Raw genomic sequence first — 25,714 nt, forward strand, 5'->3', positions numbered from 1 at the left:
ATGAAAATAAAAATTTAAATGCAAACAACAAATATTCTTATTTTATCTGTGTTACCATGAGCTACATTTGTTTTGGGAATCACAAAACGTTCTAATTTTTATGGAAGAAAACATATAACAACATTTTTGATTGGAATAAACGTATTTAATTTAATCAATCTTACACTACGTTTATCTATTTAATGTTGCCAAGTAATGGTATTTATCTGGTTTAAATATATGTTAGACATAATTTCCAGTTTTTATGAACTGTGTTTTTTTATTTATTGTTATTATATTTATTTTTTGTGTATTTCTTTGGATTTCATCCATGTTTTAAAACTTCTACATAAGATTTCACTCCTACAACTTTAAGGTTTTTGTTGTACTATTTGTTTAGTTGAGATTTGTCGAGTTTCTTTATTAAATGCCATTTTTAAATCTTTATTGCCTTTTATTTATGTGGTTATTGCTTCTCTGCATAACTCAGAAAATGATAAAAATGATTCTGAACCTTTATTTTGTTGAGTTAAGAGTAACTCATCACAATTTTATGTCCTTCAGCAAACCTGTTACACACATCAGCAGATTGTCCCTTATAAAATGACTAATGACTCTACCAGTCGGCTGCTCCTCAAAGAAACAATGCCCCCTGCTTCCTTTCTGCCATTGTCTTGTGCATCAGGTTCGAGATATTTAAAAATCATCTCAAGAAGCTACGGGAAGACATTTTTTGTGCTCAGGTAGCGTGTCACATTTCCGTGACCTTTACTAGCCAGAACAATTCCAAGCTGCCTCTTGTCGCTGCATCCGTTTCCTGCGTGCGTCTTTCCCACGCTTTGTGCGTGGACAGTGAAGGAAATCTACTTAAAAACACTGCTAACAAAAGCTTCATATGCTCAAAGTGTGTGTGAGTGGGAGGGAGGCGAAGGGTAAGAATGGGAACAGTGTTTCCTTTGTTTGGATGGGTTGTTTATTTGGAAGCCTTAGTGTGTATCGACCTGACACAAGGTGGAGGAACATCCATGTTTTCTGCTCCGTGTCGTTTTGCAGGAGCTGCTCTCAAACAATGAAGCTGATTTCACAAACAGAAAAAAAAGAGAGAGGAAAACTTGCAATGTTGTCTTCCTCACTCAGAGATAACAATTCCTGGAATAAACTCTTTTTCCTCAAAAATAAAACAAAAGCAAAGTCTTGAGAAAATCTAGGAAAAACAGATTTGTCCATGAAATCACTCTTATGTTTCCAGAAAGAAATCTCCCAATTTACCTGCCAGGTTCAATTGATTTTTACGACCCAAATTTTTAAGGAACTTCAAAGGGACAATACTGCCTCTAGCGGATGATGTCAGAACTTCAACATCCAAACAAAATGTCCTAAAATGTGGGTGTTTTCTGTATCCATATTTTTAAAAATAACCCATAAAAGTTGGGCCCCATTTATAGATTTACAACCAACAGTATGAAACGATTCATATTCAGCGCCTCCTTTAAAAGTAGAGCCCAAAACAAACAGAAGTGCTGCAATCATTCACTGAAATGAATCAAACTGCCCAATATTCACGCTACAATTTTCTCTCCACAGTTGTATTCAATATCTTACCAGCTGTGAGTGATGAGCAGCAGAAGATGACGGCGAGCAGTTTGAAGCAGCTGGAAGAAATCATCCTTCCACCATCAAAAAAGATAAACAAAACGTGCGTTTAAAATATTAAGTCCTTCTCGGAGATTCTTTAGATCCAGATATCTACCAAAGGTCCCCCCTTTGGAGCGCTGTCTGTGGTTTCAAACGCGTCTTTTAAATCTGCAAAGCCTCTTTCAGGTGAACAAGCGCAAAGCTGCGGCGGTTCTGACGTATCCCATGTCCATCCAGGTTTCGCGGGGGAGCCCAACTCCAGAACCCGCGGCGAGGAGACGGATGGACCGCTGTGTCAGCAGGGCAGGTGCACCAAAAAGAGTGAGAGGAAAACTAACATATAATGGTAAATAAAAGTTTACACAGCTCCCTTCTAGAGCTTCTTTATGCGCGTAATAAACCAGAAGAAGAATCAATCAGCGACCGGCTTTCATGCGCGCCTTGGATCACTTCTCCTCCCTTTCAGTCTCTGAGCTGCACTTATCCATGCGTGACATCAGTTTTGTGGAGACACAGAGGAAGGACGCAACGTCACAGTCTAAAAAAATTGGTTGAACAAATCGTAGAAAGTGCTTATAGACCATACAAGACACGGTTTTTCCCAAGTGCATTTGTTTTCAGTCTAATTTACTGTTACCCTCACATAAAACCCAACCTGTAACTTAAACAAGTTAACTGAGATCTCTTATTTTTGACCATTACAGAAGCAACACTGTACAAAGGTCACAAAGTGGCAGAGGAGAGTAGAGTACCCAAAAATTGAACTCATATAAGAGTAGCACTACTTCATATTTTTACAAAAATAAAAGTGAAAAGTAAAAAAGTATTTGGTGAAAAGGCTTCAACTAATGAATAATTGATCAAAAATATTGAATTATGCAAATTGTTTGTTATTTTAAAAGCCATATAAATTAATAACAAAATTGCAAAAGTAAAAAGCTCAGGCAAAAGAAACATTTTCACACATCAATTTTATTCAATGTAAAGTTGATTAAACTAACAACAACTGTGTCTATCTGGTGAATTTTTGGTCAAAACAAGCTTTGTATTCACTCAGTGAAGTTACTCACACTTGGTAGAGAATCCAGACTCAAGTAAGAACATCGATGCTTCATACTACATTTCTCCAGCAAAAGTAAAAAGTACAGCACAGTAAAAATACTCCTAAAAGTACACTTATTCCAAAAAGTTACTGAAGTAAATGTAACTGAGTAGATGTAATCTCTACCCAGCTCTGCAAAGCAGTGATTTTTATCAATAATTAACATTAAAACTTTAACTGACCAGGATTTGAAATTCATTCATGGATGCAAAGTTTGCTTCTACAACTGGGATTGAAGATTTTCCAGGTGTTTGAAGCTCAAAAAAAATAACTTTGTTAGTAAATCAAGTCGATCTGTGAGTAATTTACCCTCAGCATAAAGAAGGCTGTTTAGTGAAGGTGGTGGCAGCATCATGCATTCATGCGCATGAATGCGCATGCATTCTGAAACCATTAGAACACTAATGGTTTCAGCTCATCGCCAACAATTAACCAGTGCACCATGACTCAACAGAGCTCATCAACACGAGGCTCAGTTTGACACAAAAAAATAGTAACAAGTAAATAAATACATGTCTCATGAAAACATCTATGAACAATGATAAAGAGGAACAATATATTCCAGAAAAATGTGTTTAAAACAAAGTATGAAGACATCTGCTCATCTTTACCCAAAGGACTTTACTTTCTAACATGGAGGACACCGTCAGTGCAGTCATTAGAAAAGAAAATAATGAAAAGAAAAGAGAACATTAGTAAATATATATAAACAACCTTAAACATACTCCCAGATTTTCCATTTGAGGGTTTAGTTCAAAGCATCATATGTTAGAATGGCCCAGTCAAAGTCCAGACCAGGGTAAAATTGTGTATCTTTAGCATAATAATAAAAAATTATGTTGAGTTTGAGCTTTTTTGAAGAGAAGAATGGACTGATTTTAGCTTTCTGTGAAAAGTTGATAGAAACACATCCCAAATGTAAATATGTCAAAGTCAGAGATAATCGAAAATAACTGCATGTCATTTTTTGTAATTTTTTCATCTCAAGTACACAATGTTATGTTTTAAATAAAATCAAAAGAAAATGAAACAGAAATGTGTAGCAAGCACAGATGCATAGAGCATGTAAATTTTGTATTTTAAAAAGTTTTCAAGAACTTGTATCTTTTCCTCTAACATCACAGTTGTTGTGTGTTACTTAGAAAAATCAAAATTTTATCTTTCCAACATGAAGAAAAATTATAAAATTCAAGAGATATTAATATCGTTGGTGGGCACTGTAAATAAGCTCCAGTTTAATCCAAATTAAAACACAATTCAGAACAACAATCTGCACAAGATTTAATATTTACTTCAGTATTTATTTCATTATACCACAGAAGCACAACCTCAGTTTGAGTTGATGATTATTTTACGCATTCATGTTTAGCTGTATTGAAAATGTTTTAAAGGTTACAACAAGAAAAAGAGAACCTTTATTAACTCAAAACATTTAATGCTTTTAGCTTGTGGTCCAAATGTTGTTGTTCATTTTAATTGAACTAGTTACTAATTGTTTTCTGCAACAAAGGTTACATTTATCAGAAAACATGATTAATAACCTTTTAACTAAAACCTGGAAAAGAGTAAAATGAACTGGTTTGTTGTAAATACATGCATTTCTAAAAACATATTTTAATTGTGCAGCAGATCAAGACTGAACTTTGATCATTTACTAAGTTGACCTCTGACCTGTGTTAAACAATCATCCCCCTGTGAGGCTGAGGTTAAAGGTATCATAATGATTTTGTCACGAAAGGAGAAAAAAAACAACAATAAAAACCAAACAGCTCCTGTGATTTTGATTCAATCAATCGGCTCAAGCTTTTAGAATAAACATGGGCTGGATTTATTTTTAACTTTGGCAACAGGATACGCTGCTTTTTATATCAAAGTAAATAATCTTCCTTTGTCCAGCAGGACCCTGCAGTGTGTGGATGTGCTGCAGACTGTTTTTTTTTATCACCACAACAATCACTGCAGGTCAGAGTTGGTGACTCTTGAAATAAGAACATCCTTCCCTCGTATTTTCCGTCCACATCTGGACTCAGCTGCTTTTTGGGGGAGTGGATGGCGAAACAGCGGACAAGTGCCTCTGCTCCTCTCTTCTATCACTTTACAAGGACAAAAATGTAAAATGTGACAAGAGAGCATGGGAAACCATTCACTGAATCTCAGCTATGAATCTTATTTTCTTTCTTTTGGGAACATGCAGTCACAACTTAAGTATTTAGATATCTGCACTTCAGTGTTTACAGCAAAGATTAATTATCCTTTGACTCATAAAATCCTCTTGAGAAAATCTTGGTGGATAGGAAAGAGAGTATACAAAGTTGGCTAATCTCTGCATGGTTTATTTAAAGAAAAACAGAAACTAGAGAAGCTACAGTCTGTAGTTGTGGTTATGCAAGAATTGAATACCATTAAATTCACATTTTTTGGTAAATTAACACATAGATGCAACTATAACTGCAAAATTGACTTAAAATTTTATTAAACCATCAAATCTGTACTTAAGCTCATTTTCTCACTCATTTTAGTAACTGAGAAACATTCTAAAAATATTCACAAGCAGCACTTTAACTGAGTTTTAATCTTAATGTTTTTGCACAAATAGAAGGATTCAAGTAGTTGTTGGTATGAAAATATCATCATGTCAGCAACGGCATCAGATCTTTGCCTTGTTCCTGGAATCATTTGTGATGGAGCTTCTTCAGCGTTGGGTTAAAATATATTCTTTCAATAGCAGTACGTCATTCTTTAATGCAACGAGTCACATAAAATAAGTTAGTAAACTTACTTATGCAAAGCCTCCAAACCTGCTAGAAACGTCTGAATCAGGGCCGGTACAAGCCTTTTTATTGCCCTAAGCAGTTTTTTTGGGTGCTCTTGGGGGGTCCATACCAACATGTCAACACCAGACGATTTATTATTGCTAAGCTACTCTATGTGTGTAAACACTTACTATCAGCATCATTTGTAATTAGAATGCATTATACCAGTGCTATTATGACTATTGATTTTAACCTTACAGGAGTAACAAAGTAAAATTAAGATTTTGAAATCCACAGAGGTCTTTAAGTGTGCCATTTTATTGGAACTATTTGAAAGTAACATCAGCTGATAAACACTAAATTTAATAGCTTATATTTCCCCAACAGTGGCAGCAGGAAGAGGTTAATCATTATTATTTAGTAAAAAAAAGATACACAATTTGTTTTCCCATGTGTAACAGCATTTAGATTGCAATATTCAATGTTATTTAAAATATATGTATATTTGTCTACCATGCTACTTTGGTGCTCTTGGGGGCCCCCTGCTGGTGTGGGGGCCCTCAGCAACCGCTTAGCTAGCACATGCCTTGGGCTGGCTCTGGTCTGAATTGTTTTGTTTTCCCTTTTGTTTAAAGCACAGGTCTCAAACTCCAGTCCTTAAGGGCCGGTGCCCTGCAACTTTTAGATGTGCCTGTGTGCTGCACCACACCTGAATAAAATAATTAGGTCATTAAGGCTCTGGAGAACTGATCTACACAAGGAGGAGGTAATTAAACCATTTCATTCCAGTGTTTTGTACCTGTGGCACATCTAAAAACTGCAGGACAGCGGCCCTTGAGGACTGGAGTTTGACACCCCTGATTTAAAGCATGTTTTTGTTCAAGAAAATGAGTGAATAAAATAAAAGATGTACTGATTTTTTATTTTTTATTTTAGTCTTTGAAACACCAGACTTTGCAGATAATTTTGTATTTTTGTCTGTCTGATGACATCACTGATAAACAGAGGTGGCTAGTAACTACTTACATTTACTCAATTACATTTACTTAAGTAAAAGAATATTTTTAGTAGTATTTTTACTCCACTTTTACTTGAGTGATATGATTATAAAGTATCACTACTTTTACTTCAGTAAATTTCCAGATACTCTACCCACTTTAAGTAACTCCACTGTAGGAAGAAAAAATAAAATGCATGAGACACAAATACACACCTAGAATTTAAGTCACAGTGAGACTTCTTCTTTATACACAATCTTTTTTTTATTTTAATGCTACGGCACTGGAAGTACTGGAAGTATTAGTTTCATAGGTTTGTTTGGTAATTTCATTGGGAAAAGTATTTCTTCTGGCTGAATCTGTTATTTTGTAATCATTTCATTTCATTATTTTAATTTCTTCATTTTAAAATTCCAAATTTTGTAGATAACTTTGAATTTTTTCTGGAAAATAATATTTTCAAGTAGAAGTAGAACAAAAAATGAAAACAGTAGGCAGATTGTTTAAGCAGAAATAGAGCAACCAATGAAAGAGTTGAGCTTCATGCTGTTTCTGTGTGTTGTTTTATAATTAGGCGTCTCGTAAAAGAGACCGAAGGAGCAACAGATAAGTCTCCTTGTGAACAATTGGTGGAAGTTGCTTGCTGAGAGGGTGGATTTGAAGTCATTTATTTTAAATGGTTCTGTTCAAAGCTCACTATAGGGGAGTGACTGGTTCTACACACACAGCATGGATTCTTCCTTTTAGCCCAGATAAACCTGTAGAAATGTTTTTGTCCAGTGGATGGCTCAGTTAAAGCCCCGTAAGCAGAACCTCAGCCTTCCAAACAGTTTTCTGTCTGGCAGAAGGAGTAAAATGTACAGCCTGCTATATGAGAGGAACTACTTCTCAGATGATGATAGAGTTAGAAATTATTCATATTTCACTTGAGGGTCAAAGACAGAAAGCTGCCTGAGTCAAAAACGAAAGATTTGTCAAACTTAGTCAAGCATTAAATCCAGAGTTGGATAAAAACCAGTTACATTTACTCTAATAACTTTTTTGATTAAATGTACTTTTAGGAGTATTTTAACTACACTGTATTTTATTTTGAAGTATCACTACTATTACTTGAGTAAAATTTCTGGATTTTCTACCCAGAACAAACATGTTCTAACCAAAAATTCACCAGACAGACACACACCTGCATTTTTTATTTTTATTTTTCTTCTTTAACACACCAAAATTTCCTCTTGACTTTATATTTTGGTCCGTCTGATGGTGTAATTTCTAAATATTAAATGATTTAAAATTTGATCACTTACTTTAAGTAGACTTTTTTCACTCTTACTTGATTAATTTCTTGGACAGCTAAAAATATGTTGAAATATTAATACTCTTACAATTTTTGAGTACTCTATTCATTAAATCTGACGTGTTGGATGTTTTAGGAGGATTCACTGTAAACAAATTTTACTGGTACTGAAAATATTTAAAATTATTATATCAAAAGCATTACATAACAAAAATACATAAATATTTAAACTGGATTAAATCCTTTTTTGAAAGATAAACCAAATATTTTCCACCATAACCAAACTTTAATTAATGGTTATGCCTGTCTTAAGGGAGTCTGAGAGTTTAAGGGAGTTTAATTAGAGCTATTCGGCTTTCATTTGTAAATGACTGGAAAAATAATGTACTCCAAATTCACAGTGGACACTTCAGATCTTATTTATAGACTCCTGAAAATATGAAGAAGTTTTACTGAAGAAAGTCTAATAGATTCTATCATCAAAGTTAGGCTTTATATAAAAAATGCTTAGAATTAAATTGAAATATTAAAAGTTATGTGTTCACCGAATTGGATACTACTGTCAATAAAAGGTTTTGTGCATGAATGGATATACACCATGGAAAAAAAAACTCGTGGTAATTGCTATAGCAAAACAAGCAGTGAATATTTGAGGTTGTCATTTCCACGTAACACTAAATTAATAACACTAATTATGCTCCATTCACTGTTCTTGGTTCGATTTTAAAATACATAATTTCAAGGTCCAAAACTTAATGGAATCGAAAAACAAAAAAGGCAAGTTATTAAAGCGGTTAAGTTGCTATTATTCAAGACGTTTTATATTTCTAAATGAAGCAGAAGTATGAAAATTGTTTTTATTGTTATGTTATTGGAGTTTCGGAATTCCGAGTGTCTGTGAATGTAGCATTCCCTTCACGCTGATTTTCGCGGCGTTGGAGTTGTCAGTGAAACGGAAACAAGAAGCTAACCTGAGGGTTTTCTTTGCTCTGAAACATCAAACATGGAGCATTTTGTATCAACTGTGAAAAGTGAGTCATTTACGATTTGACTTATATTAATTGTAATCAACAAAGTTTGTAATTGTGTCACTTCCTGTTGCAACAAACCTAGCTACCATGCTAGGACAACTATTTGCTTTGGTCGAAAATGTAATTTAATGTCCACTTGTGCCACTCAGGTTTGTTACTAAATATCTTTTTCGACTTTTTTAAATACACAAGAGAAGATAATAAACAAAGTATTTGGTTTGGATTTTTATATTTGTAATTAATTTGAATATCTAAAAAACCCAGTTTGTTTATACATTTATTTGATTTATAAAAGCTAAGTAAAGTACCATATTATTGATTTTTAAAAATCCTGACAACATTAGAACTGGCCCACTTCAAATACTACAATATTTAGGCATTTCAAACATGTGTAATTATTGGTGGATCATAATGAAAATAAACAGACTGAAGCTGGAAAACATATGTGATTAGATAACTTTATTTTCTTAAATCCTCTCTGGAGCTACCCCTACAGACTCTTTTGCCTTTACACATGTTAAAAATTAAATGTATCTTCATGAAACGTATGTCTTTGTTCTCATTGTCCTGTTGACTTGTCCTCTTTCTTTTTTACTTGCTCAGCTCTCACAGATAACCTGCTGCAGACACAGATGCCAGATTTTGATGAGGCCATTGAGAAACTCTTCTCTAAAGTGTCTGGATTAGATGTTTTGTCGAAAATACCACATTCACAGGTAGATTAGATTGTTGGACATGATTTATAGCCAATTTTACTAGTTGACGCTGTTCTAGACAAGTAAATGTAAGAAAACAAACAAAATATATTAACAATACCTTGGAAAATTTGTCATTATATAGTTGGCAGTGGGAGACTGGTCCATTTTACAGCCAGAGCTACAATCTTAACGGTTTAGATGACAATATATTATATTCTTAGAATGGTTCAACTCAAGCACCTACATTCAATTGAAAATCTGTGGCAACACATTGTTTTGCAAAGAGCGAGGGCAGCCATTTTGGTCTTTCGATATGAACACCGGGTAGGAAAATCTCCAAAAGACTTGCAGTTGCAATTCCACTGAAAACAAGGAGAGTTACTTCTAAATGCCACACTTTTCAGATTTATATTTCTGAAAACAAAATAATTTTTGTTCACCTCACAATTAAGCATAAAATATTGTTTTCATCTATTAAATAAAATCCCAATTGAGTGGATACAAATCCAAGGCACATTTTCAGATTTTAATTTGTAAAAATGAAAATAACCACACATCCTTTTCCTTCTATTTCTACTCCTACTTCCATATAAAATACAACTGTAACATAGTAAAACTTTAAAGTTGTTAATACTTTAACAACCTGAAAGTTTTAACTGCTTTCACACTTATAATGTGCCGTTTAATTCAAGACTTTTATCTATATTGTTTAGTTCTGACTCAGTTGCATGTATTAAACACTTTATAAAGAACTATATTTGTGAGTTTCATCATTAATTCTCTGTAACTTTTCCAGCTTGAAGAGTGTGCCATCCAGTTGTGGAACTGGTCGGTGACCAAAAACGCCAGTGGTGCTCTGAGTAAAGTTCAAAAAGCCAAAGGTACACTTCTAATCTCATGATCTGCCTAAATGTAAACTTTAACAGTATTCATGCTGATAGATGTGAAGTTTAGACTCAGAAGGAAGGCTGTGAGCAGAATTAGTGGCAGTAATGTTGCATCATATTCAAACATTTCCATCACGCAGTTCGTCATGTCGCATGCAGTCTGCTTTACTGCTGTGAACCTGAGAATCCAACAGAGGGCGCCATCCGCAAGCAGATCCTGGTGAGCAGCACTGCAGGCCCTCCTCGACCAGCGCTCAGCATTTCATGAGGAGAAGGCCCATTTATCAGTGTCTGATCTTTACAGATGGCCAGCAAAACGGGCAGAACCTGGCTGGACTGCAAAAATCCCCAGATGGCAGATCATTTCTTGAGGCTTGCTGTCAAGGTGAAGAAAAATGAACACACAGACTGAGAGAGAGAGCTTTAGTCGGTGCAAGTTTAGAGCAAACAGAAACATGGTGTTTTTAGGAAAAAATGCTTTGTTTTCTACCTCTCTAGAGCCTGGAAACCCTCTACAGCCAGCTGATGTCCAGAGGCGATGCAGCAGCCGACATTACTTCCTCCAAGGCGGATGTGGAGAAGGACCTGCTTCGAATTCTGTCATGCCAGGCAGAGTCGGTGAGCGCATGTGATGTTCGACACCTTCGATGTGAATATTTGTTCTTGTGATATTTGGCAGCTCAGCAAGTGCTGTTCTGACAGACTTGCAGTGTGAAGTGTGAGACAGCTAAAATGTGAACTGAGAAACAATGATGGGGGAAATCTTTAATATCTGACAGGGAATAATAAAAGTTCAAGTCTGACCTCGGTTGCAGGCCGTATCCCAAGAGAATAGCGGAGAAGCCAAGGTCTACATGCAGCGATGTAAAGACATGCTGCAGCGGATACCGAAAGATGTAAAACAATCCCTCCGTTTGCACATTTACAACTCTATTTATTGATTTGTCACATTCACTGTGCATATTGTTGCTGAAAGTGAGGGGGAAGCTAACTGTGAACTCACTCTCTGAACGCAGACGGCGTACCTCTCCCTCATGTGCTACAACTTTGGTGTAGACACCTATAATCTGAGGAAGTATGAGGACAGTACTTTCTGGTTGAGGTAAATATGGTAATTAATGTTTGTTGTTAAAAACAGAGCAAGGGAAAACAGTAACGCTTCTTTTTCAGCCAAAGCTACGACATCGGTAAAACGAGTGCAAAGTACGGCCCTGGACCAGACGTTCTGGTGAGACTGAAGTTCAGAGTTCAGAAAAATCTCTGGAAATGGTTACAGATTTAAACTTTGCTCCATTTTTCTCACAATAGGCCAAAGCTTTGCGTCTGCTTGCTACAGTTTATCTAGAGTGGGACTGTCAGAGGTTTCAGGAGAAGGCGCTCGATGCCGTCATCTTGGCCAACAAGGTAAGACACGAGACTGATTTAGAGGACAGTCATGCTTTGTGTCTGATTGTCTCTGTATGAATTTGGCAGGAGTGTGTGAGCACATCTGGGCTGTATTTAAAGATAAGAATCCTCCTGAGATCCGAGGCCTCAGACAATCACATCAGAGCAGGTTAGTTAATAACGGCTCAATGAATTATTTATACAGAATATCATTAACATTGGACAGAGGGGCGTTGCTACCTGAACATTCAGGGAGTCTTTGAAAGTACTGGGAGGTTCAAGATGGAGGGAGACAAGACTTTCTTTGTATTTTTCACTTAAATTTAAGCTACAGCGACATAATTCAATTTAATTTAATCTGGTAGAACATTACAAAGTGGCGCATAACTGGGAGGTGAAAGGAAAACTTAACATTTAAGATGCAAACTGAAGTACAAAAATGTACAAAATGTGAATAAAATAAAATCTTTAAAGTCTTTAAATTCAAAACTTTTTATCCAAAAGACTTGTAGCTGTAATTATAGAGTTTTGATTTTATTTTCATTGTTGATGCACATCTCAATGATCAAATTTTTATTTCTAAAAACAAATTCTAAACCATGTGTAATTTGCATCACTCTCAAACCCAAATAAAATATGATGGTATTTGTGGTTTTATTGTTACAAAATGTGAAAAAAAAAAGTTCTACAGATTACTTTGAGATTCACATTTTAAAGCGTTTTGCAAACATTTTTCCAGGACTTGATGAGATGCTGGAATCACAAGTTCCTCTTGAAGTCTGTCAGAGCGCAGTGAAACTTCTCATGTCTGAAGACAGGTTAAAAAAAATCCTGATTTATTTTCCACCTTTATTTACACCTAACAATAAATTGACATGTACTGTATACATGTACATGAACCCTCCTGTCCAGCCTAAACTGGGATGTTTTTGTGATTATTGTAGAGAAATGCTGGCGTTTGAGTATTTGAAGTGTGTGTCTCAGCACTTTGGCTCGTCCCCTGACCTGGGCGCTGCTCTTGTGCTGCACGTTGAGCTGCTGCTGCAGAGAAACAAAGAGCTGCTGGCCAAACAGAAGATAGAAGACATCATCACTGGTACTGTTGCAATCAGATTATTTTTAATTATTGCAACTGTGCTGCATTTTTTTTATGCAGGTGCTTAAAATTGGTAGTAAAGAGCCTTCTAGTGATTGATCAAAAGCCTAAATTTGGAAAACATTTACAGTTGAAACCAGATGTTTAAAAGTAAATAAATATATATATTTTCTCACTGTCTGAAGTTAAATCAGACTAAACTTCTATTGTTTTTTTTTGGTTAGTTAGAACTACCAAATTTTATTTTATTTGCTAAATGCCAGAAAATTTATCAATAGCATTATTTTATTTTATGTTTGATTACTTATTATTCCTAGTGGCTTCATAACTTACTGATCTGTGTAATCTGAAATGTTGGGCAATGTTTTATACCTTAAACAAAGTTATTGAAATTGTGGATATTTCTTGTTAAATTAGTGTTTTGTTCTCTGACCAGTGAAATGGAAGATTTCAAAACAGTTTTTTATATTTTAGTTTATCTAGTCCCTGCTGTAAAATGTAGGATTCTATCTCAAGACATTATTATTAACAGTAATAAATGATATAACATAGTGAATTGAAACTATCTTTTTCTAGTTTATTTGTGCTGAAAAAGTAGAAAAAAACTTAACTTTGAAAATGCTTGAAAAACCTTGGAAAACTTTACAAACCCTGTATGTAAAAATCAGTTTTACCTCCCACAGGCCACTACAGTGGTAAACAGCTCACTCCAGATGCGCTGACCAGTTTGCATGTCATACTGTGGGATCAGGCGTCAAAACATTTTGAGGTGTGCTGAACTTATTTTACCCAAAAAAAAAAAAATCTGATTTAATACCATTTGATTAAAAACCTCTTCCAGCTGATTATATCTGCTTTGTCATTTCAGGCTGGTAACTATGCAGAGGCTCTACAGTGGTATAACTACTCCTTCAGCTTCTTCAAGGCAGGTCAGATGGAGCCAAATCTAGCCAAGCTGCAGAGGAACAGAGCGTCCTGCCTGCTGCATCTGCAGCAGTTAGAAAAGGTAAATTATCCAAGCATCAGCTGCTCTGATTGAAATTATTCTGCTGCAGTAGTTAATGCACATCAAATCAGCTGATTTTTGTTAAATGTGACTTATAATGCTTACTTAAACAGGTTAGGATAGGTCCATGGGTTATACAAAACATGTTCATTACATTTTTTGCACAAAATCATTCTTAGATAATGAGATTTTAGTGTGGTCAGTTCTCCCTGTTTTGAGCTCTTTTCAGAATGACCCATTTTAGGGCCCCTTGTCACTTTAAACACAAATAAGCTGCTTCTGGCCAACTTTTATACCTGCACATGAAAATAGCTGCAAAACAAAGCGCAATTATACAACTGCACATTTTTGAAAAGCAGAAATGGAGCCTCCTGCACAACCAACAAGAATGCATCAAATGGTTTCTGAATGGTAAGTCAAAAACACAACACTCGTCTTTTCTAGCAGCCATTGTACAGCAGATACAATGGTAAAATTAGCTGACCTAAAGGTGCTGGAGCTCAGTTTGGGTTGCTAGGTAAAGATCTGGGCTTTGCTGGTGTTGCTCGATGATGTTGCATTCTGGAGGCTTTTGAAAGGGCTCATTTTTCAGACACCAAAAAACATTAACTTATTGACAAAAAATGGCTGGATGTTTTTTTTAAAGCGTTTGTTCTGTTTTTAGAAACAGTAGAGATATAAATGAAAGTATTAAAAAAGCACAAAATGTTAAATATCAATAGTAATTTTCTGAAAATTGTTTACATTTGTGTCCTCAGGCTAAAGAAGCAATTAAAGAAGCAGAAAGGTCTGATCCTGAGAGTATCTTCACTCAGTTCTGCATTTACAAGATTGCTGTTCAGGACGACAACGTACAGAAAGGTATATACATTAAACTATAACTTTATTGAGACAATTTTGTTTTCTTCAGCAAATTATTTGTGTTGTTTCTTTGCAACAGCTGTAGAGGCATTGAATGCGATGGGAGTCCTGTCCAAGTCGCCTGTATCCAGCGAAGACAGGCTGCTGCTATCAGAGAGCGCAGCTTCCTGTCTCCTCTGTCTGGCAGCTCAGATTGCTCTGGAGGTAGAATTCATCACACCGCTCGTTACTCGTTCCAATCACGAGATTAGGTCTAATAGAAAATTCATCACATTTCCCAGTGCCGTGGTGTTATTATGATGATTAGCGCGCCTTATCAGTGCTCCTTGCAGTTCGGACACATGTTCAGTTCAACACAAATGAGCGTGTTTATGTGTAGGACGGTGATGAGGAATCATGATGTTGTCACTTGGACCATATGTTGTTGGGCAGGAGGAGTAATAACATGAATCAAACGTACTCCATCTTGAAAAGCTCAAAACATTTAAATGTGTAGCATTCTTTATGTTCATATCATCAAACTGCAAGCAAATATACAATGACTTGTAGAAGTTTTTAACTTTTTTCACATTACCAAGACAGACTTCAATGTAGAGATGTTGTAAATGATTATTTTAGTAATTGAGTATTCTATCGATTATTCTGATTATTAATTGAGTAATGAAATAAGAAAATTGATCAAATAAAACATTGGTAAATACTGCCGTACTCAGTATTATTGTTGGATATCAACATTGGCTCTAAAAACGATAGAAAGGCGGACATTATCATCAATCAATGAAATCCACCCAGACCGAACTTGAAATTGGACTGCTAACACTTAGCTTTTGTCAACAACTCGAAGGCGGAAGAGAGAACACTGCGCAACATAAATAATCACCCGGCCGCCACACGGTGCACTAAATAATAAAACATAATTTAACAAAACTTCGAGGGAGGTAATTTTCCTCTACAAATTTTAATAATCGAGATACTCAAATCATTCAAGGAATCGTTACATTTTACTTCAGTGAATACAAACGTCCGCCACACTTTTTATATATATATATATATATATATATATATATATATATATATATATATATATATATATATATATATATATATATATATATATTTTTTCTATAGACATATATACTACTTCCTTTCACAGTTAATTGCTTTTTATCTCATAAAATTCACAGGATATGAATAGGTTTTTGAGGTTAAACTGATTATTTAACTGATAATTACAGTTAAATAATGTCTGATCATTTTGAACGTTCATGATGGGAACGTTTGTTTGTTTGTGACAGAATGGAAGACAGGAAACTGCAGTGAAAGCTCTGGAGGTTTTATGTGAGAGCTCAAAAGACGAAGCTCACGTTCTGATGGGTCTTAGGTCAGTAAAATATATTTATACTTATGTGTTAATAATGAGGAGAATGATATATTGTTTGCAGCTTGTATTGTTGATTTAATGAATACAGCCTTGAATGTTTTTGTAATTATTGAGTAACTTCTTGCTCTCTTTTCACTTTTCATAGTGGATGTTGCAACAGGATGTTATTTTTTTTATTCATTTACCTTCATAAACTTAAAAGCAACAGTTCAATATTAAATATAAATTATATAAAATGATGTCAGGTATAAAATTTCAGTGCTTGGTGGGTCTGTTGCTGGATTTGCATAAAAAAGTAATTATTTTTAGCTAGTGTGCCTTACAGATTGTAGTGATTCTGCTTCTCGGTCACCTCCAATGATCCACTGACCCATTTTCTCCAGCTTTCCCACAGAAACTGTGTTTCTGTATAACAATGTTAGTAGGTGAAAGAAAACGAGGTCAACGCCGGGTTCTTTGTTTTTATTTTCACAGGTGTTTGGTCCGACTCGTGTTCTCCTCAGCAGAAAACTCAGCTGATCAGTTGAGGTGAGGCAAAATGTAAAAAAATAAATAAAAAAACTAATTATATAATGGACTCTTTGGTTAAGGTTACACATCTAAAACAATCAATCCTTGCAGGGATGTGAATCTGGACAAACTCCTGCCGTATCTGAAACAGGGTGAGCAGATTTATAACTAATAAACATCTGAAACCAGATGGATTTACATTTATTTCACTCTAGATTTTTTATATTTAATGTCATCTAGGATTATCAATATTATTTATAACATTTTAATAAACACGACAAAATAGTGCCGTATGTTTGGATGGGAAAAATTTCTAATTTTAGGCAGTATCTGGGTATGTCAGTAAGTATTTTAATTGATAAATAATGCATCATTATCTACCGAATGGGGGACATAAACAGCTTTAAAAATCCTTCTAACATCAACAGTATAAAGCTAATCTGTTAATTATTTATGAATTAATCGATTAATAATTGGATAGCAAAAGGTTCTTAATAGGAGATTTGAACCAGGTGGAGCTAAAACTATGCCAATTGGGGAATTTTTGTTAGAGCATATTTAACAGATATATTAAGATTTTTTTTTAAATCTTTTATTTAAAATATATGTTTTTCTTACAGTTTTGTCTTAATATTTGCTCTCAATATGCATTTTTCTGAGTCTGTGTACGCCATTTAACAACTAATCAATTACTAGATTAGTAGATGATTATTTTAATAATTTATTTGTCAATATTGATTGTTTCCACCAGTTAAATAATCGTTTCATTCCTGGTCTAGTCGTCATCCTTCTTGCGTTAAACAGGCCTTCAAAGTTTTTAAAACTGACTCAGAAAGTTTAGTCTTATTTAATATAAGTGGAAAAAGTTAAGCATCTTTTTATTCAGTGTATGTCATGTCAAACTCAAGGCCCGGGGGCCAAATCTGGCCCGCCGTAGATTCTTATATGGCCCACTTGACTTATTACATCAATAAATCTGTCCAGTTTTTCACAAATCCGAAAAATCCACACAAAATCAACAAATCCCCATATTATTTCTGATTATACTGCAATTCTTTCTTAAAATTGTTCAAAAACACCGGGTTTAAGAGATTGCTGCCTCAGCCTTACTTGATGTCGAATTATATTCTGTGGTTAATACAGCGAGTAACAAAAAGTCAAATTTTACATGATACATTAGCGCAAATATCCCAAAAATTCCTTAGGAATATTTCTGAATTAGCACCACCAAGTCTGTGATTTTGATTACAAAAAAACACACGAACAATCACAAAATCCTGGAGGGGCAGCTAATTATTAATATTTTAACAGCTTAATTTTATCAATACATTGTGGCACAACCGGACCTTTAAGAACATTTACTGAGTTTGACACCCCTGGTGTATGTAAATAATCTGGTTTCAGCTGTTTTACTTTGCATTTCCTCTAAGGTCTCCATAACCCTGAAAGTTTTCTCCTCCCTACAGCTCTGCACACAATTTCACACCAGTCTCATATGACTGCTGAGCGGCGCGCTGAGGACGCTAACTGGTTCAGAAAGATTGGTACCGACTCTTTCTTTCCTTGCCACTTTAACATGACACGCTGTGCTATCACCTAAAATCTTGCGGCAGCCTCATTTTGTCGGTGTGTGGGCGCTTCTGTTGCAGCCTGGAACTCGGCTCTGCAGTGCGAGAGCAGACCTGACGGAATGAGGGATTTCTTTGTGCTGTCCTACCAGGTAAGTGTGCCGGTTGACCCCGTCATGGCTGACTTAGGCACAATTAAGGAATTAAATGTTGCTTTGACAAGAGACAGTTTTACCGTTCACCTTTTTAGCATTTTACATAACGTAGACCTGTTTGTTTACAATGCATTGTTAACTTAATTTAAAAAATATATATACGAGGCGTCAGGAGAGCCGGAGTGCCAGCGCTTGGCTCGATTCCCCCCAAAAATGGGGATGAACCAAGGGATGAAACTATTGATTGTTAACTGGAGTACGCAGACTCCAAATGTGTCATTTTCTGATAAAACAACATATTCAGAACAGTAATTAAGCCCAACTTGTACAAAATACATATTATACATTTTACACTTCAGATGAAAGCACCTTTGTCTGTAAATATGTTTTACCCAAAACTTTTTCAGTGGTAAAGTTTTAACCTGAACCGGCTCGAATTCACTAAAAGAATGCTAGATTATTGCACAGAAGGCAATAAAATGTTTATTTTCCTATTTAAAAAAGGAATTGAATTCTGTGTTTATATGCATATTTTAATATATTTCTAAAATTGTATTAACAGGGTTTAGTGGTTAAAAGCTGTTTCTAAAAGCCATGACATCGTCATGCCATTATTTAAAGAGACAATAATCATTCTGTATGTAAACTTCTGATATTAAAGACATGAGTAAATAAATCTCTTATAGATTCTTTATCTGAAAACATACAATTATTTATGTTTTAGCAAAGATAAATAATTTTAGTAGTTAGAACTGAAATAAAATAAGAGAAGGTTGGCCTGATTTAACTTCAGACAGTGAGAACAAAAAGGTTTTTTATCTAGTTTTTACATAAACTAGGGGTGGACTGATTTATTGGTGCCAATTTCCTTAATTTTGGGAGATCAGTGATCAGCCGATACTTGGATGTGAAGAGGATCTCATCTATCTCAACAAAGGTCTAGAAATCAGCCACTGTCCTCTTCTGCTCTGCAGTGAGAGGTTTGACTGGCAGACCGACCCACCAAGTCATGTCTGCACGTTTTAAATCACTCACTGTTGTCAACTCAGCAGCATTCTTGCTATATTTAGCAACATTTCAGACAAAAATTTAAAAAATTGATATCAGCCAAAATCAGAATCGGCAGGTCAGGATTTTTAAAGATCGGTAATCAGCGATCTGCTAGAAAACTACAATCGTTGCACTCCTAATGTAAACCTCTGGTTTCAGTTGGACGGTGGTTGTATTTTCCAACATTATCTCATTTTTATTCATGCCTTCTTTAGTAGTTGCTAAAATAATTTCATCAGAACATAAATGTTTTCACTTCAGGTTAAACTGAGTTAAAGCAGTGCATTCCTGTTTTCCTTTAGTTGCCAGAGATAAATAATTTGTTTTTCTGCTTGACCTTAAAGCTCTCCCTGCTGTGCCCTCCTGACCGCGCTCTGCTCATGGGCCAGAGGACGTCTCTGCTGATGGCAGCTGCTGCCTCTTTGGAGCTCTGCAGGAAGTCTCCTCACTCCACCCAGGTGTGCCACCCACTCAACATCCTCTACATTTAGCACGCTCACCATCAAAAAGGATGGAAATGTACCAAGACCAGTGGAGAGGAGGAGAGGTGACTAACCACATTACCGGCGTTGGCATGGGCGTCTTGCATCGGGAGGAGAGCCGGGCACTAGATGGCGCCAGTAAATCCAGAATCCTTGTATTGGTTTCACAGGCGGAGGATCTCACTCTGGCTCTGGAGCACATTCAGGCCTGTTGGGAGGTCTGCAAAACCCTGAAAGCATCAGGTACAGCAAGCGAAAATAACAGAAACCAACAGGAAGTGGGAGTTAGTTCAACAAATATTTGTCTAAATGGATTTGAAGGCAACCTTCCAGCGGACCCGACGGACTCCCTGCTGCTGCTGTACGAGTTCGAGGCTCGTGCAAAGCTGAGCGATCCGAAGGTGGAGACGATTCTGGAGTCTGTCCTAGAGCTGGAACACGTTGAAACCAAAGTGTTGGAGACCATGGCAGGTTAATAAACACTCATTTAATCAGAGGAAACTAACTCTGATTTTATCAATCGGTTTTGAAGATTTAAGTTTTGGAAAATCAGGATTTTTTATTTATTTTTTTCATCCAAGGCCCTCCATCTTGTTTGACAAGCGTGTTTTACAACTTCTATCCATTTGGTACTAGAAATGAAATTTTAATGGTCCCTTTAATATTTTGTTTATTTTTTATTTCAAGAATAAAGTCATAATGTTATAATAATACAGTCATAGTAATATGAGAATAAAGTTGTATGACAATTAAGTCTAAATAATACAGAATAAAGTCTTAATATTACAAGAATTAAGTCATAAGATCTGGAGAATGAAGTAGTAATTTTACACTAAAATAATTGATTATCCAACCTTATCAAAAAAGAAACTTTTTCCTCCCAATCTTTTAAGACTTTCTTCTACTAAAATTGTATATTTATTTTGTTATAATTAAACCAAAATTCTCGTAGTCTGGCCCCAATTCTACAAATTGCAAAACTAACTGAAGGGTTGATTGAAATAAATAAAATAAATGTAATTTCTTCATTAGAAAAGAAAGCGAGAAAAAAAAAGTATTGATTAAAATCAGAAATAAGTAGTAAAGCAATTAATTGCACAATAAATAAAAATAAGCTTGATAACTTCCATTGTGATGATTAATATCTTTTATGTCCTCCATTTACAGTGTTTACACGTTTATTGACCTTTGAGAGGGCACATTGCATTAGTTTGCTATCATCAACATATGACTTGAAAATGGACAATATAATCGCAATAATTTCTGGGACAATTTATCATCCAGCAGAATTTGTTATTGCTACTGGCCTAATCAGAAAATATGAGATTTTCTTTAATCCTATCTGAAACGTTATTACTTAAAACTGCAGTATTTAACTTTTGTAAAAAAATATTTTAAAAATATTTGTTAAATCTATGACCATGTGACAGTGTAGTACAAGACAGATAATCCGTGAGAAGACAGATCTCATCTGCCTCAGCTCTGAACTACTATTGCCGTTCCAGTCCAAAAACAACCAATCAGAGGCAGAATTGCCTCTGATTGGTTGGAGGGAGAGTGGGGGAGGCGGGTCTTAGCGCTGTCAATTAATCTCGTGTAGGGTGGAGAAACAACTTTGCAGAAACATTGTTTATCCGCCATCATCTGTGGCTACGCTAACTAAACTGAGCATACCCTCCTGAGACCCTGCATCCTCATATGAGGACATTACATTTTTGTAAACACAGATGTAAATAATAACATTGATTGAATGGTCTTATCGTCACACAGATAGACCCAATGTCCTCGTCTGAGGACATTGGGTTTTGAGAAAACCACTTATTGTAGAAAGCTGAAATTTCATTTTTAGGCCAATTGGGTCCTTATGATCCCAAATGACAAGGAGAAATGTATATGCAAAAACAGACCCATTGTCCTCATATGAGGGCATTGGTTTTGACATAGTTCAAGAGCACATAGAAAGCTAAAATTTAATTTCAACTAAAATTAGGTCATACTAATCCCAAATAGTAAGGAGACATAACAAATGCACATCAAACAAAAGCCCGGGTCTCAGGAGGATACAGAATGTGCTAGCTGCAGCGTAGCATAAAGCAAACGAGGAGATGATTGACAGCGCTAAGACCCGCCTCCTGCCTCTGATTGGTTGTTTCTAGTTAGCACTGGGAGAACGCAGAGGAGCTGGGGGGTTTTTTCCACAGATTTTATGCCTCACATTGTCATAACATAAAGACAGGTTCATCAAATATTTTTGATAAAAGTTACATACTGCAGTTTTAAGTATTTATTCTGTTTTTATTGGGTTTTTTTCTTAATGAAGGCTTAGCCATGGAGCCTCCAGCCCACTTCCCTCAGCTCTGCAAGAAGGCCCTGAGAGCCGCTCTCTCCCTGCACAGGAAGCAACCCCAGGCCGACCCGACGCACTGCAGGCAGCGCTGCGCCACATGAAAACATGCTTCCTTATTTCTAGAACCAGAATTTCTAATTGTGCGTCTCCGTCTTAGTAAGTACGTCCACAGCCTGATCAAGCTGTCCCTGCCGAGCGGCGTGTCTGAGGTGGAGAGCCGCGTGCTGCAGGAGCTGTGGGATTACTTTGAGGACGCTCTGTCCATCATCTCAGCCGCGGTGAGCCAGCGCCAACAGAACTGCTCCATAATTAACCCCCTCTTCTCCACTCTACCGCTGCCCGCTGTTTCTTGGAAACCTCTTTTTTTTTTTTTTTTTTATCAATGGGCTTTCAGCCACACTTCAATTAGCAGATGCTTCCATTCACCACCCCTTCCTGCCAATTTGAATGTTAATGTTCTGCAGAAATCGTCCCACTCCTGGTGAGCAGCGCCTCTGAAAGAGATGTGGGATTATTGAAACATCACACTGCCTTTCAGGCGCTGCATATTTCCCCTTTCAGAGGCAGTTATTACTTGAAAGCTGTCGAAATCTTTGGATCAAAGTAAAGGGACAAGATTAAAAGTGTTAGAGAATATGAATGAAATTATTAAAACGAGTTAGTAAAAAGGTTAACACAAAATGGCAGGATTTGATGAAAGTTTCTGAGTAAAGGGAACTTTAGTCAATCCAGGTGGCCGCTGCTAAAAAGCCTTTTTTCTAACATCTTCCTGCTTTTCTCCGCAGCCGGACGGCTTTCCAGAGATGGAGACGCTGTGGCTGCTGACTCAGGCGTGGAACGCCGGGATTCTGCTGTACAGCCTGGCCCAGTACCACGAAGCCGAGAAGTGGTGCGGCCTCGCCATGAGCTTCATCCGACACCTGGGGTCTCTGCGGGAGAGCTACGAGATGCAGGTAGAGCATCGGAGTCATGTACGGAAAAGGATTAGGTCCAAAAATATGATAAACTTTGGACATTTTTCTCAAAATTCTAATTCTGTCAATTTATGTCAAAATCCAAATAAATAACCAAACAGGTATGTCAATTATGTTGTTAGCATATAAAAATAATCACATAATTGTTTCTTCTCATGTAATACTTTTAAGATTAGATTTGCCTGATGATGCATAAATTATACAATTTTTCAGTGGCACTAGTAGTCTTCCGTATAGTCATCATTATTATTGGACTCATATCTGTAAACGTGTGTGTTTTCTTTTTTTTTTTGCAAGAAAACATAAGTGTTCGTGCATAGAACGGCATATTGGGGCCATTCTAGATAGAACAAAAGAAATAAATTTCCACTAAAAAACTCAATTTACAAGCTGCAAATGTTAAACATTTTTAACTTTTCGGAATGTATTTTCTAGAAAATGTCTGAGATTTACTTCAAAATTTTCTGGCAGATTTTTAACTTTTGAAACTCATAAATTTCCAATAAATTGTCCTAGAAAATTTCTGGCAGAAAATTACTTTTTCATTTTTTCTCTATCTGCAATGGCCCTAATAAATCGTCGTACTTGAATCTCAGAAAATCATAGAAAAGTTAATTTATTTCAGTAATAAAAAAAAAAGTAAGTCATACAGAGAGATGCATTGTTTTTCCAGCATTACCAACACTGTCCAGTAACTAGAGGTGTATTATGGGATATGTAGTGTGGTTAGCGCAGGCCTTCAGTTTTAATTCTGGCTTACTGCTAATAAAACAAATCGTCTTAGAAAATGTTATTACTTAAGAGTTATTTTCCACAAAGGCTTAGCCATGTATAGAACAGTGTTTAGAGTGTATAAACAAGCATATTAATAGAAAGTTAAGCTGAAGGAAAAACGTATAGGAAAAGGCATACAAGCAGTAGGGATAACTGCAGCCTTGAGAAGATTGTGACGTCTAAAACCTTCCCAAATGAAGGTAAAGTTTCCATTTTACTTGGTAATTAGAATCTGGAGGAAGAGCGGAGAAACAGAATCCATGTTGCTCGTTTTTATGAAGTCCAAAGTCAACGCAGCCGTTTGAGAGGAGGTTTTAGAGCACTTCCTGCTTCCCCCTGCTGACAAACTTCAGAGATATGACTTGGTACCGACCCACAGTGTACCAAAAGCTGGTCCAACGCCCGTGGTGGTACTGGCCTGACCTTTAACCCCACAGATAATCAATGGGAATCTAGAAGCAGTGTGGGCTTCCAGAACCACAGGCTGATTGCCTCCATGCCACACTGCATTGATGCAGTAATTCATGCAAAAGGAGCCCCAACCAAGGCCAACATTAGTGAAAAAAATCTACTTTTCTTTGACATTTCTTTGAAAAGTACCTGTATACTTGTGATGATTGATGAACAGTGAAATTTTTGTGATGTGTTTTCAGCTCGATGCTTTAAAAAATAATAAAAATCAAGTTAAATGTTTGTTTCCACAGATGAGTGGGCTCTACAGTGAAATCCTGGACAGACTGGACAAAGCGAAGAAAAACATCCACACAGAGGAGTAAAACGTTCAGTTCTTCTCACCTCGATGTTCTGTGTTGTGAAGGAGAACCTAGCAGGTTCATCCCATCAGTTTGTTACAGGTAAAAGTTCTTTACGTTCAAATATCCGGGCTTCCTGGAAGACGACAGTATTTATTACAGCTTGATCTGTTCAGAAAGTTTGCCGACGATTTTTCATTCATTTTCTAGTGAACTATTAAACCCTCCTGTTTTTTTCCCATATCTTTGTCTGAATATAAATTCCATAAAAACTTGCTAGATTTTGTATTTTGGATGAAATGTAATAGTATTGTTTTATATGCATATTAATGTTTCCATTTGAAGTTTTTTTGTCCTGTTGACTCATTTAAAAAACTTTTTTTTAAAATCTAGCTTTACTTTTCATTCCTTTGTGTTCAAATGCCCTATAAATTTCATGCTCTGTTTCCCATCTGGTGGCAAAGTGTGGAGAAATGTTAACTTTTAAAACTTCTCGCAAAACATTTGTTTAGAATCTGTGTTTCTGCCAATTATATTGAAGGCCAAAAGGGACAAAATTTTAAAAATACATAATTAAATCATGAATTAAATGGAACATTGAAATAAAGGTTTAATTTAATGTTTTACAATTTATGTATAAAATCTCATTAAATGATTAAAATCCAAACTACAGACCAGTTTTAGCACCGCCCCTTGACTTTGATTGGTGAGTTAACAGAAAATTAAATATCTTCATCCACAATTGTAAGTTTGTATTTTAACCATTTAATGACATTTATTAAATGGTAAAATTAAGCATTTATTTAAAGTAATGATTAACTAAATGTAACATGCAATTAAATTAACTGCAGTATCTATTAAACTATTTATTTCACGGTGCATTTTTTTTATGATTTAATTATATATTTGTTTAATTTTGTCCCTTTTGGCCCTCCATACACACAGGATGGAAAACGTATATCAATACACAATGTTTCTATGGCATTATTTATAGG

General features: G+C 35.8%; 3 protein-coding genes across 5 annotated transcripts in view; 2 read left to right on the top strand and 1 right to left on the bottom strand.

The window, feature by feature from the left end:
- Window positions 1-2,085, bottom strand: part of LOC102221726 (vascular endothelial growth factor receptor kdr-like) — a 58,636-nt gene extending 56,551 nt beyond the window's left edge. The window contains exon 1 of one of the 2 annotated variants that reach the window (XM_014468930.2): window positions 1,582-1,645. In XM_014468930.2, coding sequence (XP_014324416.1) covers window positions 1,582-1,645 — 64 coding nt within the window. Of the gene's footprint in view, window positions 1-1,581 lie in introns of both variants that reach the window. The other variant, XM_023328687.1, reaches the window with a different exon arrangement.
- Window positions 2,086-9,278: 7,193 nt separating this feature from the next.
- Window positions 9,279-10,653, top strand: LOC111607030 (testis-expressed protein 11-like). The gene is made up of 3 exons (XM_023328804.1): window positions 9,279-9,508; window positions 10,287-10,371; window positions 10,518-10,653. Exons 1-3 carry the CDS (start codon window positions 9,425-9,427, stop codon window positions 10,643-10,645), a joined length of 297 nt encoding a protein of 98 aa, XP_023184572.1. The 5' UTR covers window positions 9,279-9,424; the 3' UTR covers window positions 10,646-10,653.
- On the top strand, window positions 10,626-25,321 carry LOC102221997 (testis-expressed protein 11). Of its 2 annotated transcripts, XM_023328801.1 has the most exons (25): window positions 10,626-10,762; window positions 10,876-10,995; window positions 11,193-11,273; window positions 11,394-11,479; window positions 11,548-11,605; window positions 11,686-11,781; window positions 11,851-11,932; window positions 12,503-12,581; window positions 12,708-12,859; window positions 13,543-13,628; window positions 13,728-13,865; window positions 14,624-14,726; window positions 14,806-14,930; window positions 16,022-16,107; window positions 16,582-16,635; window positions 16,729-16,769; window positions 18,084-18,161; window positions 18,267-18,337; window positions 19,735-19,848; window positions 20,043-20,115; window positions 20,194-20,343; window positions 22,193-22,301; window positions 22,377-22,497; window positions 23,005-23,172; window positions 24,672-25,321. In XM_023328801.1, exons 1-25 carry the CDS (start codon window positions 10,682-10,684, stop codon window positions 24,741-24,743), a joined length of 2,424 nt encoding a protein of 807 aa, XP_023184569.1. In that variant the 5' UTR covers window positions 10,626-10,681; the 3' UTR covers window positions 24,744-25,321. The 2 variants fall into 2 exon arrangements, with proteins under 2 accessions (XP_023184569.1, XP_023184570.1); XM_023328802.1 differs by lacking the exon at window positions 10,626-10,762 and having other exon boundaries at window positions 10,907-10,995; window positions 11,157-11,273.
- Window positions 25,322-25,714: the final 393 nt, after the last annotated feature.

The sequence above is a fragment of the Xiphophorus maculatus genome, chromosome 23 (genome assembly GCF_002775205.1).
Source record: "Xiphophorus maculatus strain JP 163 A chromosome 23, X_maculatus-5.0-male, whole genome shotgun sequence".
In the NCBI taxonomy this organism is placed as follows: Eukaryota; Metazoa; Chordata; class Actinopteri; order Cyprinodontiformes; family Poeciliidae; genus Xiphophorus; species Xiphophorus maculatus.